General features: G+C 51.3%; 4 protein-coding genes across 4 annotated transcripts; 3 read left to right on the top strand and 1 right to left on the bottom strand.

Annotated features, from left to right (window-relative positions):
* Window positions 1-520: 520 nt before the first annotated feature.
* COCMIDRAFT_31417 (uncharacterized protein) lies at window positions 521-4,107 on the top strand (the record flags this gene model as incomplete). Its single annotated transcript, XM_007683940.1, has 6 exons — window positions 521-807; window positions 861-1,228; window positions 1,286-1,552; window positions 1,780-2,411; window positions 2,818-3,363; window positions 3,415-4,107. 6 exons carry the CDS (start codon window positions 521-523, stop codon window positions 4,105-4,107), a joined length of 2,793 nt encoding a protein of 930 aa, XP_007682130.1.
* Window positions 4,108-5,308: 1,201 nt separating this feature from the next.
* On the top strand, window positions 5,309-6,580 carry COCMIDRAFT_21262 (uncharacterized protein; the record flags this gene model as incomplete). Its single annotated transcript, XM_007683903.1, has 1 exon — window positions 5,309-6,580. One exon carries the CDS (start codon window positions 5,309-5,311, stop codon window positions 6,578-6,580), a length of 1,272 nt encoding a protein of 423 aa, XP_007682093.1.
* A 2,735-nt stretch (window positions 6,581-9,315) lies between these two features.
* On the bottom strand, window positions 9,316-10,549 carry COCMIDRAFT_79343 (uncharacterized protein; the record flags this gene model as incomplete). Its single annotated transcript, XM_007684011.1, has 2 exons — window positions 9,316-10,034; window positions 10,090-10,549. 2 exons carry the CDS (start codon window positions 10,547-10,549, stop codon window positions 9,316-9,318), a joined length of 1,179 nt encoding a protein of 392 aa, XP_007682201.1.
* A 2,579-nt stretch (window positions 10,550-13,128) lies between these two features.
* COCMIDRAFT_21260 (uncharacterized protein) lies at window positions 13,129-17,146 on the top strand (the record flags this gene model as incomplete). The annotated part of the gene is made up of 2 exons (XM_007683902.1): window positions 13,129-16,228; window positions 16,278-17,146. The coding sequence occupies 2 exons, from the start codon at window positions 13,129-13,131 to the stop codon at window positions 17,144-17,146; spliced, it is 3,969 nt and encodes a 1,322-aa protein (XP_007682092.1).
* Between the last annotated feature and the right edge of the window lie 399 nt (window positions 17,147-17,545).

The following is a 17,545-nucleotide window of genomic DNA, read 5'->3' as shown; positions in this document are numbered from 1 at the left end:
TGCGCGTCAGTAGTATGGAGAGCACGAAGGAATTGGGACCCCCCGACGTCTTCTACTGTCACACTTCCGACTACCCACACAAGGTTGAGCATGGTGTCGCATAGCCAAACGTCCGAGGTCAGTACCGAGGGCGGGGCACTGGCACTGACGCTGCTTAGCATGAGGGATAAAGGGCGGGAAAGACTTCTTCCCCAATAGCTTCGCCGTGATTGGCCAGCCGCCAAAGAACCCCATGGGCCAACCCGGCACTGTGACCCCTCATGCTCCCAGCCCGTCTCAGAGCCGGTGCAGTATGCCGCAGCTACTTCTGACAACGCTTCATCGCCTGATGTGCGGCTAGACACACGGCGGTTTCTAACAGCGCTCACTCGGTTGGCGCATCCGGGGTGGTTCCAAGATGCTATTTATTAAGATCCCTCGTGCCCCAGACGTCAGAAGCACTCGAGCACCACTCTACTCTCCAAAGCCTGCTTGACAACATATCTTCCCTTCCATATTCACATTTTTTAACACAGCCAAAATGGATCCAAACACACAACAAGCCCCCAACCTTGAGAACAAGGGCGGGCATCGCTTCGACCCTAACTTCACCGATGCTGTCATCAACGCCATGGGACCTGCAGTGCCAGACCGGACACGATTTGTTATGGGCAAGCTGATCAGACATCTTCATGACTTTATTCGTGAAGTCGAGTTGACCAACGACGAGTGGTTTGAGGGTGTACGATTTGTCAACTCCATTGGCAAAACCACCACCAACACCAGGAACGAGGCGCACCGTATCTCTGACGTCCTCGGCGTAGAATCGTAAGCATTACAGCTGGTAGGATAGCTAGGCCATGCCGCTAACATACTCATAGACTGGTCGATGAGATCGCCCACATGCACATTAACGAGTCTGGCGAGACACCTACTTCCTCAACGATTCTCGGTCCTTTCTGGTCGCCACACTCGCCATTCCGCCCACTTGGCGATACCATTGTCCGAAACCCCCACCCCGATGGCCAGACCACTCTCATGCACGGCAAGGTCATTGACCTAGACACCAAGAAGGGCATCCCCAACGCCGTCATCGATATCTGGCAAGCGAGTGCCAACGGAAAGTACGATTTCCAGGACCCTGACAACCAGGAGCCAAACAACCTGAGGGGAAAGTTCACAACAAACGAGAATGGCGAGTACTGGTACTACTGCTACAAGCCCACAGCGTACTCGCTGCCTACCGATGGTATGTTGAAAGATAAATCCACACCAAAACATGAACCCGACTAACCCACCGTAATAGGCGCTGCTGGTCAGCTGTTCAAGACCCTCGACCGCCACCCTTTCCGCCCCGCTCACATCCATCTCATGGTTTCAGCAGACAACTACAAGCCTTTGATTACTCAACTATACCCCCGCGATGACCCATACGTCACCAACGACACCGTCTTTGCTGTCAAGGACGACTTGCTTCTCGACTTTGAGCCCAGCAAAGACCCCAAGGCCAAGCTCGACCTGACATACAATGTCACGCTTGCACCATCTGGCAAGAAGTCGACCAGACTCGAGGGTATTCCCAGGCTACCAAATGTCTTCGATGAGCAGAGCAGGTTGTAAATTTAGCGGTTGCAGTGTTTGTTATATAGATGTTGTATTTAGCGGAATTGATGGGAAACACCCTCATGAATGAAATCAAAATGAAAGCATTTTCAAGACCATCCAAAAAAAAAGCTCCGGGCACCGGAAAGCAATTCCGTCACATTTCCGCTCTTTACACACGCTGGCTATAAAGTCAAGTCCAGCCCCCCTTTCATCTGGTCATGCACCTCCGTCAATTCAACTTTCCACGTCCTCTATCTCGTGTCTGCTTACCCATAACCTGCTCACGGGCCCTTACTTCGTCTGCCGTACCCAAAATGCGTGTCCCGTATGCCCCCAGCGAACCTCCAAATGAAGAGGCGCGTCCCATCTACGAGCGCATCGCCGAGCGACGAAAGCCCCGCCCCCTCATTCCTCTTGATCTCGCGCTCCTCCACAACCCCGCCGTGGCAGACGGCTGGAACTCGTTCGTCGGCGCCATCCGCACCAAGACCAGTCTCCCGGACACAATCAAGGAGCTTGCGATCAGCCGAGTAGCAGTACACAACCATGCAGTGCACGAATGGGATATCCACGCCGCGCTTGCACTCAAAGCTGGCGTCTCAAAACAGGTGCTGCAAGCCGTCTTTGACCTACCTGTGACCAAGCATGGAATGGTGGCGAAGGAGGCGCCTGCTGGGTTCAGCAGTGAAGAGTATGCAGTCATAGTATACACCGATCAAATGACGGTTGGGGTACAGGTTGAGGATGAGGTCTCTGAAATGGTCAAGCGGGTACTGAGTGACACCATGGTTGTAGAGTTGACGGCCACCATTGCAGCATACAATGCCGTGAGCAGATTCCTGGTGGCGTTGGATGTAGGTGAGTGCAATGGAAGACCCATGAAGCGCGTTGACGAGCTTTGAAGGCGGTTCACGACCGCAGTAAAGGACTGGCTACAACACTTAGGTGTCGCGAGATTGTTTTTCTTTTTCTTTTTTTTTGCATAGTATGTATTTAGCCAAGGTGCGGGATGACGCTGCTGTCTCTTCCCCAGACCAGACGTAACCTCCGCATTTTAGGAAGGTGCCTCGGCTCATCAGCCGTCGCAAACCGAAAGTACATTGTTCAAACATCTCACGACTTTCTCGTCGCTTGTGCCGCTCTTCACACACTTTTTTCTCCTTGTTCTTTTCGCACACGTTCATAAAAATGGCGTCTCTAGCACACCGTCTCCTCACACGAAGTATCCGCCAGTCGCGCATTCGTCCTACCCTCATCACCACTGCGCAACGCTACGCATCCACGAAGCATCCCCAGAATTTCACACCACCCACACAGTCCGACCTCGATGAGCTCCGCGAATCGGTTCGTGAGTTCGCCCGCCGTGAGATCCCAGAGGAATTCGCAGCGCAAACAGACCGCCAAAATGCTTTTCCCAACGATATGTGGCAGAAGTTTGGTGAAGCAGGCTTCCTGGGTATCACGGCCGATGAGGAGTTTGGCGGTCTAGCAATGGGATATCAAGCACACTGTGTCGTCATGGAGGAGCTGTCAAGAGCGAGCGGAAGCATTGGGCTGAGCTATGCCGCCCATAGCCAGCTTTGTGTCAACCAGCTGATGTTGAACGGAAACGCCGAGCAAAAAAAGAAATACCTACCTGGATTGATCAGCGGCGAACAGATAGGAGCCTTGGCCATGAGTGAACACGGTGCGGGAAGTGATGTTGTAAGCATGAGGATGGCTGCAAAAGAGGTGGATGGTGGCTATTTGCTCAACGGCACGAAGATGTGGATTACCAACGTACGTCTTTTTATCTCCCGGGAGTAGAGAGATCGACGCTGACGAATATAGGGACCTGATGCTCATACCATCGTTGTTTATGCTAAAACTGTTCCCGATGGAGCTAGCAAAGGCATCACAGCTTTCATTGTCGAAACATCATCCAAGGGTTTCAGCGTGGCCAACAAACTTGACAAGCTCGGCATGCGCGGTTCCAACACGGGCGAGCTCGTTCTCGATGACGTCTTCGTCCCCAAGGAGAACGTGCTAGGCGAGGTCAATCGTGGTGTCCGCGTACTGATGGAGGGTTTGGATCTCGAGCGACTTGTTCTTTCGGCTGGTCCCTTGGGTCTCATGCAAGCCTCGCTTGATAACGTTCTGCCATACACACACCAGAGGAAGCAGTTCGGCCAACCTATTGCGCACAACCAACTCATCCAGGGTAAACTGGCAGACATGTACACGAAGTACAGGGCGTCGCAGTCTTTCACATACAGCGTTGCACGCGCTGTCGACGAGTCACACGCCAGCCCGAATATCAAGACGCAGGACTGCGCAGGCGCGATTCTGTATGCCGCTGAGAGGGCGAGTGAGGTCGCAGCCGATGCCATCCAGCTAATGGGTGGTATGGGATACATGAACGAGGTACCTGTAGGAAGGATACTGAGGGACGCCAAGCTTTACGAGATTGGAGCTGGAACTAGTGAGGTCAGGAGAATGGTTATTGGAAGGGCATTCAACAAGGAATACAAGCAGGAGATATGAGATACTGGCATCGTTTCATGGAAAAGAGAAATCTTAAAAGTTCAATAATACCCAATTTGTCATCATCTTAGTCGCTGTAGGGGCTTTCTTCGTTCTAATTCGTCTATGACTTCACTCGAAATGTTGCTTTATGCTTCCTTCCTTACCTTACAATTACTGCTTGTGAGACAGCACATATTCCATCTTCTGAACTGCTCAAGCCAGTGCCTTTGGGTTGTTCATGGCCGATCATATTTATCCTCACCCACATCAAGCCTCGAACTCATACCCCCAGCTTACCCTTTCGGTTCAATAAAGCAAAATCAGTACATCACATGAAAATAGAAACTTCAGGCTATTCGTATCTTCGGCATAGTACACATTGTACTTCTGTATACTGGCCAAAGTGGACAGTGATGAAAGCAAAGGGATAATATCTATCGCCTACCATAGCGCTCGCCTCTCACTCGACATCAACGCCAATGCCACGTGCACAAACAACTAATGTATACATGCTACCAGCATTATCCAAACATACCTGTTTCGGTTTTCACTGCCTGGTATGCCACTGTCATCCTCTATCCTCCGGTCACGCGCTGTATGCCCTTCGGCATCTGCATGTAGGGAATATGGCGCCTCACAGCATCAAGAGGCACTGCTGGATCAAGTGTAGATGGGAAAGTCTGCAGAACATACTCACTGGTAAGCTCGATAATCGCACAGGAAGCTTCTTTCTAGGCGAGACTAGGAAGGGCCTCTTCCTACTCTTTAACTTATCACACCCACTTGATACCTTTACGCTGGCGAATTGGTCTAAACATCTACGCTAATCTAGAAGAACCGCAATGATCAGCAATCAGTGTGCCATGGATGCAGCTTTCAACTTGAACAAGACGCTGAGCAGCCGGCACAGGTAGACGGGACGGTATCGGGTGTTGACGGAGGACATAGATAGAGCGACGCAATACAGTATCACTAATCAATAACAAACCGGGCTCCAGGTACTCGACGACAAAGCGCTTCCGCTACTATCAAACAGTTCGCCAAGACCGCTAGTAAGGTGATATTGGAAGGAACGCGTTCAGAGTGACCGTTACTTCCCCAGGCGGCGTGACTCCCTCCACTGTTTATGGTCGCGCGCCTTCTCACTTCTCACCCCGCTACTCACTTCAATTCTCAATTTCAACCCTCAACCACAACCGGCACACCATTGCTACCCATCATGGTTGACAAAGCAAAAACTCCAGATCCGTCTTCACCAGCGACTCGCCGCGATCGGGACAGCAGCCCCGAGCTCGGTAGCCCGTCAAAGGCCACCACAGTCTACAATAAGCGCACCGGCCGTCCCATCCGCAGGAGTGCAGGCAAAATGAAGAAACCTGACGGCTATGTGAGCTTCGAAGCTGACGATGGCGATCTTGCTACGACAGAAGAAAGCGAGGATGAAGAAGACGAAGATGAAGATATGGAACCTCGTGGTAGAGCAAACAAAAAGAAGCGCAAACGTGGCCCCTCTCTTCCGTCCCCTCGCCTTGAGCCGATCATCTACAACCAAGAGCTTGATGAAATGACAGATATTGAGGAAGGTGTCCGCCACGACTTGAAGAAGCCTCCGCCGATAACGTTGCAGTTCAACGTCCCACTAGGATTTCATGGTCCCCTCTTTGTCAAGCTCGACCGCACCCTCTTAGATAGCCAGCAAGATGCCGTACACGAGATGATGCCTGCTAAATCGAAAAAGGCCCGCCTAGCTTCTCTGGAGCCGACGAAGACAGTCTCGGTGCGGACAGACCCCGATATGGACACTGGTACTCACCGCCCCAAGGGATTCACGGATTTGCCTCCAGAACTGCGCAATAACATATATCGCCGTCTTTTTGCTCAGAAAGAACCCGATCAGATGCTCAAGATTCCCTCAGTTAAGGGTAGTGGCACTAGTGGGAGTCTTGCAAGGTCGTCTCAGTTCCTCCGGACGTGTAAACTAGTCCATAGTGAAGGCTGCTCGATTCTATACGGCGAAAATACTTACTCCTTCCATCGCCACTACGCAACCCGCGCCCCGTTCTGGGACACTGTCCCCAAGGAGATTGGCTATCAGGACGTCTTACATTTTCTGAAAATGATTGGTCCAGAGAATCTGCAGTATCTCCGCGATATAAAGTGGGTATTCGACGATGCCTGTCCTCGTGATACGCCCTACCTCACGTCCAACGAGCAGCGCCGATATCTCAACGACGAGTACCTAATCAACTGCTTGCGTATCCTCCGGGACGCCAAGCTCCGAAAAGTCACTCTATTCTTCGGTGGGCGTCGACAGCTACAGTGTTCTGATCACAGGTTTCTGGGCTATCTCGAGCAGATCAAAGCAGACGATGTGGTGCAGTCAGCGGACAGGTGGTATTCGTATCGCGAAAAGGTTCACCCGTTAGTTTGGACAGAGCTCAAGGCGACCATGACGAGGAAGAAGAAGCTGTATGAGAAGGAGCAGTCCTGATGACCGAGATGGTAGGGGAACATTACTTGTACTAGGTAGTCCGCGGTGAATGTAGCCCATTAGCTCACATTATATAAAAAGACTTTGCTACTCAGATACGCCACATATGTGGACAAAGGGGTGAGTGGTCAAGGTCATGGGCGGATAAGATAGTAGGCTGACAAAGTGGCGGGTGGACAACGTGGGAGTAAAGGAAAATATACGTATTACTCCAAGTACCTGTGCACAGGTTGTTGCTTGCGGAGGATGAGAATATGATACTTTTATCACCCTTTCACACGCTGTATAGTGCTAACAAAAAAAGAGGGAAAGAAGAATGTGCTAGTAGTATTGACATATCTTTTCGTGCTCAGTGTTACGTATGTGAAGGTATGAGCGCAGAGCTAGTGTCTCCCGACCATATATAAGAGTGAAGTGATGATTCGTTCAACCATCTATGTACAGTTCAGCAACTGTAGTAGGTGTAGCTATCGGCCTTGGTTGTCGTACCCAATGGAGGTGTGCCTAATGGGCATGTACCCGTTGAGAGATGTACATATTTTTTAGTAGTACTATCAAACCATTTTTCAGGATTCGAGAGCAGGGTCTCGCTAGTGCAAATGCTCACCCCAATCCTTTTACTTTGACTGCAAAGCCAATTGTTTTTTGATACCCGATTCCGGCAGGTTGAAGTGTAGCCTACTATTCTTTTCCGGGATCATTGATCTGATACGCTATGTAGCAAACAGAGATAAGAAAACTCATGTCGTAGCTATCGGTCGGTATACGCAGTCTTCATCAGGTAGCAAATGGGCGTCATAGCCACGGGTACTTGCTGACAAGGCGTTTTTCAAGGCAGACTTTTATCTGCGTCACGGTGTACTTACTTACCAATCCATTCCTTCTTCATAAAGACTGATGCATAAAAACATGATTTGATTTACATAAAGACGGTTCACAGCTCCCGACGCATTGATTAGCGCAATCAAATGATGTTTGTTCCGCCTCCTAGACTGAACCCCCGTTCGCCGATCGCACTCTGCCTCGACGGCGGATAAATGCAAGGAAGAGAAGAAAAAAAGAAAATCCTGGCCTCCCCTCCCTCCCTGCCTGCCTGGCATGGCCTGGCTTGGCGTCTTTGTGTATCTGATCCTTTTCCCGCCTTATTATACCCCCCCTTCCATCCCCCTTCCCCACCTTGGAAAAAAAACGGACAATCGGACATCAGTGCCCAGTCCAGTATTTGGCCCCCTCCTTCGCGTGGGTAGTAGCGGACGGATGGGTGGCCTAAAGTAGAGAAAGAAAGCAACCGAACACACATGGAAAATAACGGCTGCCCGATATCATCGAGACGGGAAACTCGGGAACGCTAGTACTAATGAAATCCGTACCTTGCATAAGCGAGCCTTCCTTCCCTTCCCCCCCGTCGTCGGTTCGGGCGCCTATGTACGTTGAATACACCCGCAAATTAAGAAAATATGGGTCGTCGTGTGTGCTTGCAGCTTGCATGTGCAGCCGTCTTGCATGAACCATGGTTTGAACTATGTGATGTGTTACGCGATGCGATTTACCAAACTACCTAGTATATGCCTACCTTGGGTTGGAAGGTTGGTGGGATGGGGGAGGTGCTAGGGGGTCAAGGGTGAGGGTTCCGCTTAACTTTATCTAGACTTGGAGGGGTGGGAATGACGAAGGGGGGGGATAAGGGGGAGGCAAAGATCGTCTGGGTTTGATCCGGCGTTTGTCACATTTTTTTTGGGTCGATGAGAGAGGGGCGATCGAGGGATTACTACTAGGGAGTTTGGGAGGTCCGTTCGCTTCTGCCATCTGCCATCTTTCTCTGCCGTACTGTGGAGTTATGAGAGATAGTGGTGCTCTGTTCGCGTATGGGTTGCAATAAGGTTGGTTGATTAAAATCTGCATGCATAGTGATAATAATACACCCCGCTTATAGGGTCAGCCGGCCCAGCCACATTGTACATTTTTGTGTATATTATAGTTTTGTGCTACAGTGTCCTATTCGGGGGTGCACGTCCGTTGAGCCCCGCTGTGCTAGGTGCGTCTGACCGTATACCCGGGTTCTGGGCGTGGGAAAGGGGACGTGGGTTGAGATTGTTGAGGCTGGCTGATATGGATACTATGTTGTGTTATAGTAGAGGCTGGGGCGGGCTTATGGGGCATTCCGAGCCGTTTTTCCCTTGTATTCCAAGATACCTGGTGAATATCATTGTTTGCTAATGTGGTGATGTTTATCTTGTGTACAGATGGACGACGCTGTGATTGTGGCTATGTAAGTACGCATCATCATATTCGATATAAGGAGCAGATGATATGGCAGTAGCCAGATATGTACAGAGTACAGCTGTTTCTGCTTGCAAGACTATTTTCGAGCTCGTTCCGTCCTGTAACCAAAACGTAGGACTGTGTACGAGTGCATGCTGAGTGGTATGTACGTCATACTCGTCTGTATGTGCGGCCCGAGACAGTGTACATACTTACGTACATGTTCAGGGGAGTGAAGGGAGTTGAGCAGTTTTGAGATGACAATTGCGTGACACATGATTACTGTCCATGCGCCGAAGGAACCCTTCATTACCGGAATTTGGGAACAGCACCGAATTCGTGTTCCACGCGTTTAGCGACACATTCGCGCTTGTTTTCGGGCCGTTGACGGCGATGATCGTATGGAAGACCATGTGGCAGAAAAACGCCGTGAGTTATGTAAGTATGTACGTGCATACTATACATGGCCTACGCTATGAAACTTTTCCTTGTCGTTTCTTGAACTCTTCGATCCAACCGGCAGCCTTGTCCTTTGGAACCACGCTGATGGATACTAGGCCATCGACGATCTCTGGCTTCCCGCTTCCTAGGACCTTGCCGAGGCTCATCTTCTTGCCTACCTTGATTAGCCCGCCGGCTGCCGTCTCCATGTACGCTTCTACGTTTTCCACCGTGTACTCGTGCTTCTGGTCCCATGGTAGGGGGAAGATGTAGTCCAAGTGTTGGTCTAGTTTCTCCCTTTCGGAAAACGCTTTAATAAAGTCCGATTGCGAATCCACAGGATAAAGCAATATGACCGGGAATGTCAGTGTCGAAGAAGGATCCATGCTGTTCTCCAGCTTGACTGTTGCATCTTCTAGATCTGGCGCCTTGTCCGTGTTTCGGGTAAGGATGTTTCTGCTCTTGAGGGCAAGTTGCAGTGTTGCACGCTCCGAGGCAGCCTTTGCCTCGCGCTCTCGACGCGCCTTTTCCACAGATTCTATGTATTTTTTTCGAGTCTCAATCTTGTTTTGAAGAGTTTTGAGAGGTCCATTGGCAGGGTCCAAGGTTAGTCCACGATTGCAGGCCCATGCAGCCTCGTCTAGCTTGTTTAGCTCCAAGCCAGCAGTGGCGGATCTGTAGAACGCCTTGACATTTGATGGGTTGATGTGAAGTGCAGCTACGCAATCTTGGATGCACGAGCGGAAGTTTTCTGCACCATGTCAGTGGATCCGTCATCTAGACATGCTCCCTTGTGCACGACGTACTCTTTTCCAAGTTGCACAGTGCTCGGTTGACGTAGACAACCTCTGCAATCGATCTCTCCTTATTTGCCTCCTCTTGCTCATCCAGCTCGTCATCGATAACGCCCGGCCCTGTAGCGTCTGGGTCTCGACGGGTTTGCGGGCCTTTGAGTGCTGCTATTGCCTTTGTGTAGAACTCCTTTGCATTAGACCACTGCTTTGTCCTTGCGCAGTCGTTGCCCTGCTGGCGGAAGTTTTCTGCAATTTCAGCACGGGTGCCTTCATATGCCAATGCCTTGAGCGCTTCGAGGGCCATGTTGTCGCCACCCTCACCATCTGTTTCATCCAGGCTTGTCATGAAAAGCGGCATGCGGTTCATCTCTTTGAGCAAATCGTCCACAGCCTGCGATTTCACCTCAGCCATGGCGGGTGGCATATCCGCAGAAGGCTGCGGCGCTGGCGCGTTCTGGTCATTTTGTGCCATGACGTCGCTCGTGAACTCTTCGCAGAGGTATTGTTGGACCTGGCTCAAGTTGCGCTCGGCTTGATGACTGTGTGCATGAATTTTTGGCAGATGGTCGCTTAGTCACGTGGGTGTGGCGGGGGCTCGGGGTCCCTTAGTTTTGGGCGCACTGTCGTCCCTGCCTAAGTGGCCAAGGATGGAAAGGCACAACCACGACCACACCACAATACACACACAATTCACACCCATTCACACACACTCACACTAGCAACGCAACGGCCAGGGGAGAGGTTGCACAACAACCAGAGAGGCGTGCCGGACGCAATGCCAGCACGGCACCATTCCTTCCGCCCCTCATGCTCAACGCGATCCTGTCCGGCGCAGTGTCTAGACGGCGCCAGGTCCGAAGGAATCCTAGTTGATTACGACGCAAAACTCCTATTTGCCTGCTTCGTCCAGGTATATCCGACGGCCCCGAGCAGACGTCAGCACATCTGGTGCACAAGGAGAAGCAGAAACATACCCGACCAGCTCCTTGCATCTCACACTGCTACCGGGACCGTTTAGTGACATGTCGTCGCCCTCATCGTTGCGGTTGCATAGTACCCTGCAGCGATTCTGCAGCCGTCCGCACATCGGGTCCACTCGCCGCGCCTGCAGGTGGACCAGGACAACATGCAGACAATCTACATATTGTATTGGATATTGAATCGGTACAGTACTCGACAGGACCCACGACTGTTGATCGACGACGACTAGCTCCGCTACGCTGCACTGCAAGGCTGAATAATCGATTGATTGTTGAGAAACTCCCAATCAAAGACGCGCCGGCAACGCGATGCCTTTGCTATGCCGCGGGACCTTGCTTAATCGAAAGGTTGTCCAGGTCAGGCAACATGACGTGACTGACCCTGTCCTCGAGTCGTGTCAGCATAGAATGCATGACGACCAGGAAGTTGAATACACACCTACACCACATACTTAGTGTAGTATGCAAAGCTGGCTCCTGGAATAGCTCCTTGCAGGTCCAAGTTGGACATTTATTTTGTCGATCTAGACACATGCTCGGCTCCTTTACCACCGCCAAGTGCGCACGGCCATATCCCTTGATCCTAAAGTAGAAAGTCATATCGCAACTTCACTCCATGGGGGGGCGTTCGGATGGATAGGCTGAGGCTGATTATCCATGCAATTGCCTTCTCCGTCAACGCCATGTATAGCCACTTTTCCAGCCAGTCGGGAAGGTTGCAGTAGAATCAAAGGAAGATTTGACCATGGGCGGTATCAGGATTGATGCTCAAATTACAAGCTGAAACCTAACGGCATCGCGCCGGGTAGTTGGGCGCTATCGCGCCTCTACCTGCCCGGACCGCGCAATGAACGCCGACCGACTTTAGCTAAAGATTCCGCCGGACAGGCCAGACTTTTCCTTTCTTTTTTTTTTTTTTACCGACACGAGACTGCCACTATTGTACACTTTCTCGCTATGACGACCTGTCTCCTTTTTACGTGACTGCCGATACGGCCTTTTGTTCGCAACGGGCTAACAGCCATTGCTAGGCATCTGCGCCTCTCACTCGCTAGTGCATCTTTGCGCACAATCACACCCGTTGCCCAGCTGGATTCGATACGACCAACCACTCGGATCATCATTTCCCTTTACATGTAACCTGCTCTGACATTGGTCGTCTTCACGGAACGCATGTCACGGAACGTTAGACCTAGGACCGCAGCCAATGACCAGCAAGCAAAAACTCCAGGGCGGGACGACTCGTGCGACAGGGGATCCTTGATATACGAAGTGCGTGCCTGCAGGGTCACTTGTGCGCGCTAGTGGGAAGCTTTGCATAAGCTCGCGGGCTCCGAGGTCGAAACAAATTTAATAGGCACAGATGGGGTTTGATTGATTCTGCGATCTTCATTTGCTACTTTGGTGGCACTCCCGTCTCCCCCAGAGGACTGTGCGTACTTGTGCCTGCGTCCCTTGCCCCAGTCTGATGCATGGTCGACTCGTGCGTGCAATGCTCAAGTTGTGCCTCGTCCCTCCCACTTGTCCTTCTCCTCATCCTTCTTACGCGTCGTATAGCAGACTACACGGCTTCTCTTTGTCGTTCTTCCTGCTGCGCACTACCTAACCGTCTTTCTTCTTTCTTTTCCTGAGCGATCTACTCTACGTCATTTGTCGCACTCCTTGTATTGTCCACACTACTCTTTTACTCCAACGTCCCTACAACATAATACGTCACAACGCCGCACACGATTGCAAATTTGACTGTACTTCTTCCGAATAACTGAGCGTCTGACACCCGACCGTTTTATTGAGGGTTCAATCGGTACGTAGCCCTCAGTGATGTTAGCAACTACTGTGTCGTGGGACTCTGCAGATCTCTTCCCCGCTTTCAGGTACTTGTCGGTACTTATGGGACAGAGCTAAACCAAGTCACTAAAATCCTGACAACCTGATCGTCGCGCCTTTCTGTTTGCCTTCTAACTTGGACATAGGCATGCACTGAACCGTTCACACCCGCAGCACCACTTCGTTGTGGTTCTGACCCCTCTCCTAGACAATTGTTTCCTTGCCTCAATATAATCTTCTCAGCATGTCTACCGACTACTATTCGGACAGCGAGGCCTTCGCTGCTAGCCGTTCATTACCCACACCCGCTGGAACTCCATACGACTCCTTATCACGACGAAGCTCCCACCATGAGATACCAGTCAGCGACATTGGCAGTTCGCCGCCTCCCATGCCACCTGACCGAGGGTTCGGCTCAGGAGACGCCGCCAACGACGAGAACATCTCAATTCTCGACCCCCGTCGTTTCACACCAACATTACATGCGAACCTAGTCTCGGAGATTCTTAATCTACGTCGGGAACTTGATTCAAAACATAGATTCATCGATGATCTGGAGGCTAATCTAGATTCAGCCCGATCTGACAATGAAACACTTGCCAAACAGCTGGCGTCCTCCAACAAGGAATGCAAAGTAGCGAAGCGTCAGCTTCAGCACTTTGAGAATGAAACTCTTTCCGCCTTGGAGGAGATCGCAGGGGAGAGAGACAAAATGAAGGAAGCCAATGTTGATCTACGACAGAAGCTTGCTGCGGCAGAAAAAAGGACGCGAACTCAAGATGACGATTCCACCAAGGTGCACGACATGTGGGCTCGCGAAAAAGAAGAGTGGGCTGGGGAAAAACGAGTGTTGGAACGACGGGTTCACGTATCCGAGACTCGATTAAAGATGCTTCTGGACGAAATTGCCATGCACGAAAAGGCCAACGAAGAGGCTCGCGTCGCAAGCGATACGGAAGATGCCACTGGAGATGCAGGTGTACCGGAGAGTGAAGCAGGCAGCGTACGCTCTTCGCCCCAACGAAGACCATCTACTCGTATCGGGCGCCACTCCAGGGATCGAAGTAATAGCAGTTGGAAGAGCATTGGAAGGAATTACCGTATGTCTCTGATGAGCGCTGATGGGTACACTCGCGGAAACGGTATTAGTCTTGCCGACGAACTCATATTTGACGAAGAGGAGGAGGAACTGGACGAGCTGGAGCTTGATTCTGATGACTTCACCGAGCATGAGATGAGAGCGCGTAGGGTGCGGGAGTCGCGGCAGTCGATGTTGCCTGACGAAAAAGCAAAACGCATTTTAGGCTTAAGTAATGAGTCCCAGCATGGCACCCGGGATAGCCCTGCTACATTGGTCGAGGAGCCGGAGCCACGCAAGGGATCCTACGAAACAGAGCAGTCTTCTGTGACCCTAACATCCCGCGATACCGTTTTAGTCTTTCCACCGCCACGTCCTCTCTATGTTGACACTGGCGTCCAACCTACTCCTCCACCATCCCCGACCAAGCCGGTAATGATGGAAGCAGGGTCGCAAACTACCGAGCCTTCTCCTCAGATAAAACTGAATGACTGTGCATCTACTGCAGCAGAAATAGAAGCCAACCAGAGCCGGAAACGGGTTTCTGTGCCCGTGAGCGCCAGCTCAACACCCCATGTCACCTCTGAAACATGCATCATGAAATCGAGCTCCGTACAGACCGTTGAGCCTTTAAGCCCGCCGCCTACCCCCAAGATCCCTGTGCCCTCGGAACAGACACTCCTGCTACAGGCCATTCAAGTTGAGCTAGTCTCCACAGCCACACAGACAGATGCCTTGGTCCAACCAGATGTTGCGCCCGAGATACCCAAGAGAGCTAATCCGCCAGCTCCTATTCCGATCCCGTCGATTGCCATCCACGCCCCGACATCCGCGCCTTCGTCACCTAAAGCTCCTATTCTTCCTCCGGGCACCAAGACTGTATCGACACAGACAAGTGGAGATCTTGTAGCCCCAATGCAGTCAACGGGAATGCAAACCGAACCCATTAGGATTGACCAAAGACCGGTCAAGCTCCCACCGCATCTCCTGCCGTCTGCTATTTCTTCCAAGCCCGGAACACCCGAGACGAACAATGACGGAGTCGCCCGAAAGGATTTCCAACATTTGGCCATAGATGCCCCAGGACAGCCCACATTGAAGATAGCTGCTCGCCAAAATCTCACTGCTCGCCTCGAAGAAGCTGCAGATAGGGAAGTGGAGAATCGTTATCCCGGAAACAATGATAACGGGCCATTGTCTGGCCAGATTCACTCAGACGCACTTAGTCGACCATTCCGCACAAGCAGTCTGTTCGCTGGATTCGATGGTCCGTCGTCTGAGGAAGAAGATGCAGAAGCTGAACTCAGCGATGATGAGTTCAGGGGCCTTCAATACTCTACAGCAATGCTATCGTCACGGAATGCGAAGAATGGACGGCCAGTAAACCCTCCAACACCTGTGCCAGAAGACAAGGAAACCTCGCCAAATCCTAGGCCATCAATGGACTCGGTCAACAGTGTAAACATACCTTCAATGCGTAGCTCCATGGAGAGACCGGTCAAGATCGGCAAGGCTCAACGTACAGTGATTAGCCGCCAGCCCAGCATCCGGCGATCTGCAATGATACAGAGCAGCTCTGCAGTTCACGCCCGAACTCGCAGTGGAAGTGTTGGCAGTATAACATCAAACAATTACTTGCCCAAGCCACCATTCCCAGTTCCTACCCGGTCCAGTTCACGCAACAAACCAATGAGCAAAAGCGAGGGCTCTCAAAGCCCGACACCCCGTAACAGCGGTCCGCATACTGGACGCCGTCCGTATGGCGTGAAGCATCAAAGGAAAGACAGCATACGGAAAGTGCGATCCGCTGCTCCTGTAACAAAGGCTAGCCGCTCTCGCAGCAGGTCTCCCACGCTTCCAGCCACTCCAAACAATGACGACACCTATTCAATCCCACCACTTCCAAGCGATATTGTCAGTGCTAGTGGCTTCAAACACAGACATCAGCTTTCAAATGCCACCGCAGCCACAAGCTATACTGCCAATGGCTCCATCAACAGCTCAGCTAGTCAAACAAGTGTTGTTGATGCAATTGCGGCATCAATGATTGGAGAGTTCATGTGGAAATATGTCCGCAAGAGGAAACCCTTTGGCGGTCCTGAGACATCAACAGACATCAATCGGGCAGCAGAAGAAGCCTCTCTGGCTACTCATGGCGTGAGACACAAACGTTGGGTTTGGATCTCACCGTATGAGAGAGCAATTCTCTGGAGCAGCAAGCAACCAACATCTGGATCCGCACTGATGGGAAAGAGTGGTCGCAAACGTAAGTTCTTTATCCTCTTCAGTATCGTTTGTAGCTAACATATCCCTAGTCATCATTCAGTCTGTTCTTGATGTTGCAGATAACTGCCCTCCTCCCAAGAATGAAACCTTGTTCAACCGCTCAATCCTTATCCTTACCCCAATGCGCGCTCTTAAGTTTACCACTACGTCGTGTGAGCGCCATTACTTGTGGTTAACGGCGCTTTCCTTCCTTGCCCGTTCCACTACACCCATGCCGGATGTTGGATCGTTGCCGCCTGTACCACCACCAGTGGAGGAATCTGAACATCGTCAAGGTGCGACACTTCGCCGTAGTCGCGTTCAAGATTCAGTGCGTCTGGCCAAAGGCCGGGTAAACCCGGTTATGGCACGCTACGCGTTGCAAGATGAGCCTATGCCTAGTCTACCTTCATTCCCCAATCTCGACGAGCCCCTGGAAGAAGAACCTGCCAGCCCACCTGTTATCCGACGTGGCCCACAACACAGCAGGAAGAGGAGCTCGACTGGCCCAAGCGCACCTCCTCCGAGTGTTCCATTCCGAAGTTTCTCTCACCAGCATGTACCATCGGTATACTCGAACGGCTCATCCGACATGTATAGTGCTGGCGTACCACCGTCAATACCATCGTCAGAATACAACCCCACAGGTGGTGCGATGAGTTCCCGAACTTCTGAAGCTAGCACGTCAACCCGTCAACAGTTTTTTGATACCATGGGCACCGTTCGAATGGAAGCGTTTATCGACAACGCTCTTGGTGATCAAAAGCATTCGGCCAGTGGCACAGCTCGAGCACAGTACATGCAGCACCGTCGTCGTCGTGGAAGTAGCCAGTGGAGTACTAGCACCCGTGATCAGTCTAGTCGTGGTGCTGGTCTCTTCGATTTCGACATTGGTAACGATCCTTTCCGCAACTTCTAAAAAGAGCTACTCCCGGTCACGATTTGTTCATGCGTAATGGGCACGCTTAACGGTCGATCTCTTCTCGCTACCTTGCTTTGTTGTCTCTCGTGTTTGGACGCCTTCCAACTTTCAGCTATCGCTCCATCACTTTTCTTTTTTTTATACTAGGGTAATGACCCATACGACTCGACGTCATCAGTGTTGAGCTGCATTATTCTCAACTAGATCTTTCCTATCGTCGTTTCTCTAAAGCCATTTGTATCTTACATTTCGGCCAAACTATTGCTATCATAGGGAGGGCCGGACCAACAAGGCCATAGACGCCGTCGTGCTCACGCGCAAACACCACATCTCTATTTCCCGTTGTAATTATTCTTTTGCAAGCCAGCTTCTACTTGCTGTACACTGTTGATACCC

The sequence above is a fragment of the Bipolaris oryzae genome (genome assembly GCF_000523455.1).
Source record: "Bipolaris oryzae ATCC 44560 unplaced genomic scaffold scaffold_0, whole genome shotgun sequence".
Classification (NCBI taxonomy): domain Eukaryota; kingdom Fungi; phylum Ascomycota; class Dothideomycetes; order Pleosporales; family Pleosporaceae; genus Bipolaris; species Bipolaris oryzae.
Note: the sequence above shows the minus strand (reverse complement) of the source record. Positions and strands in the feature narration are given on the sequence as shown.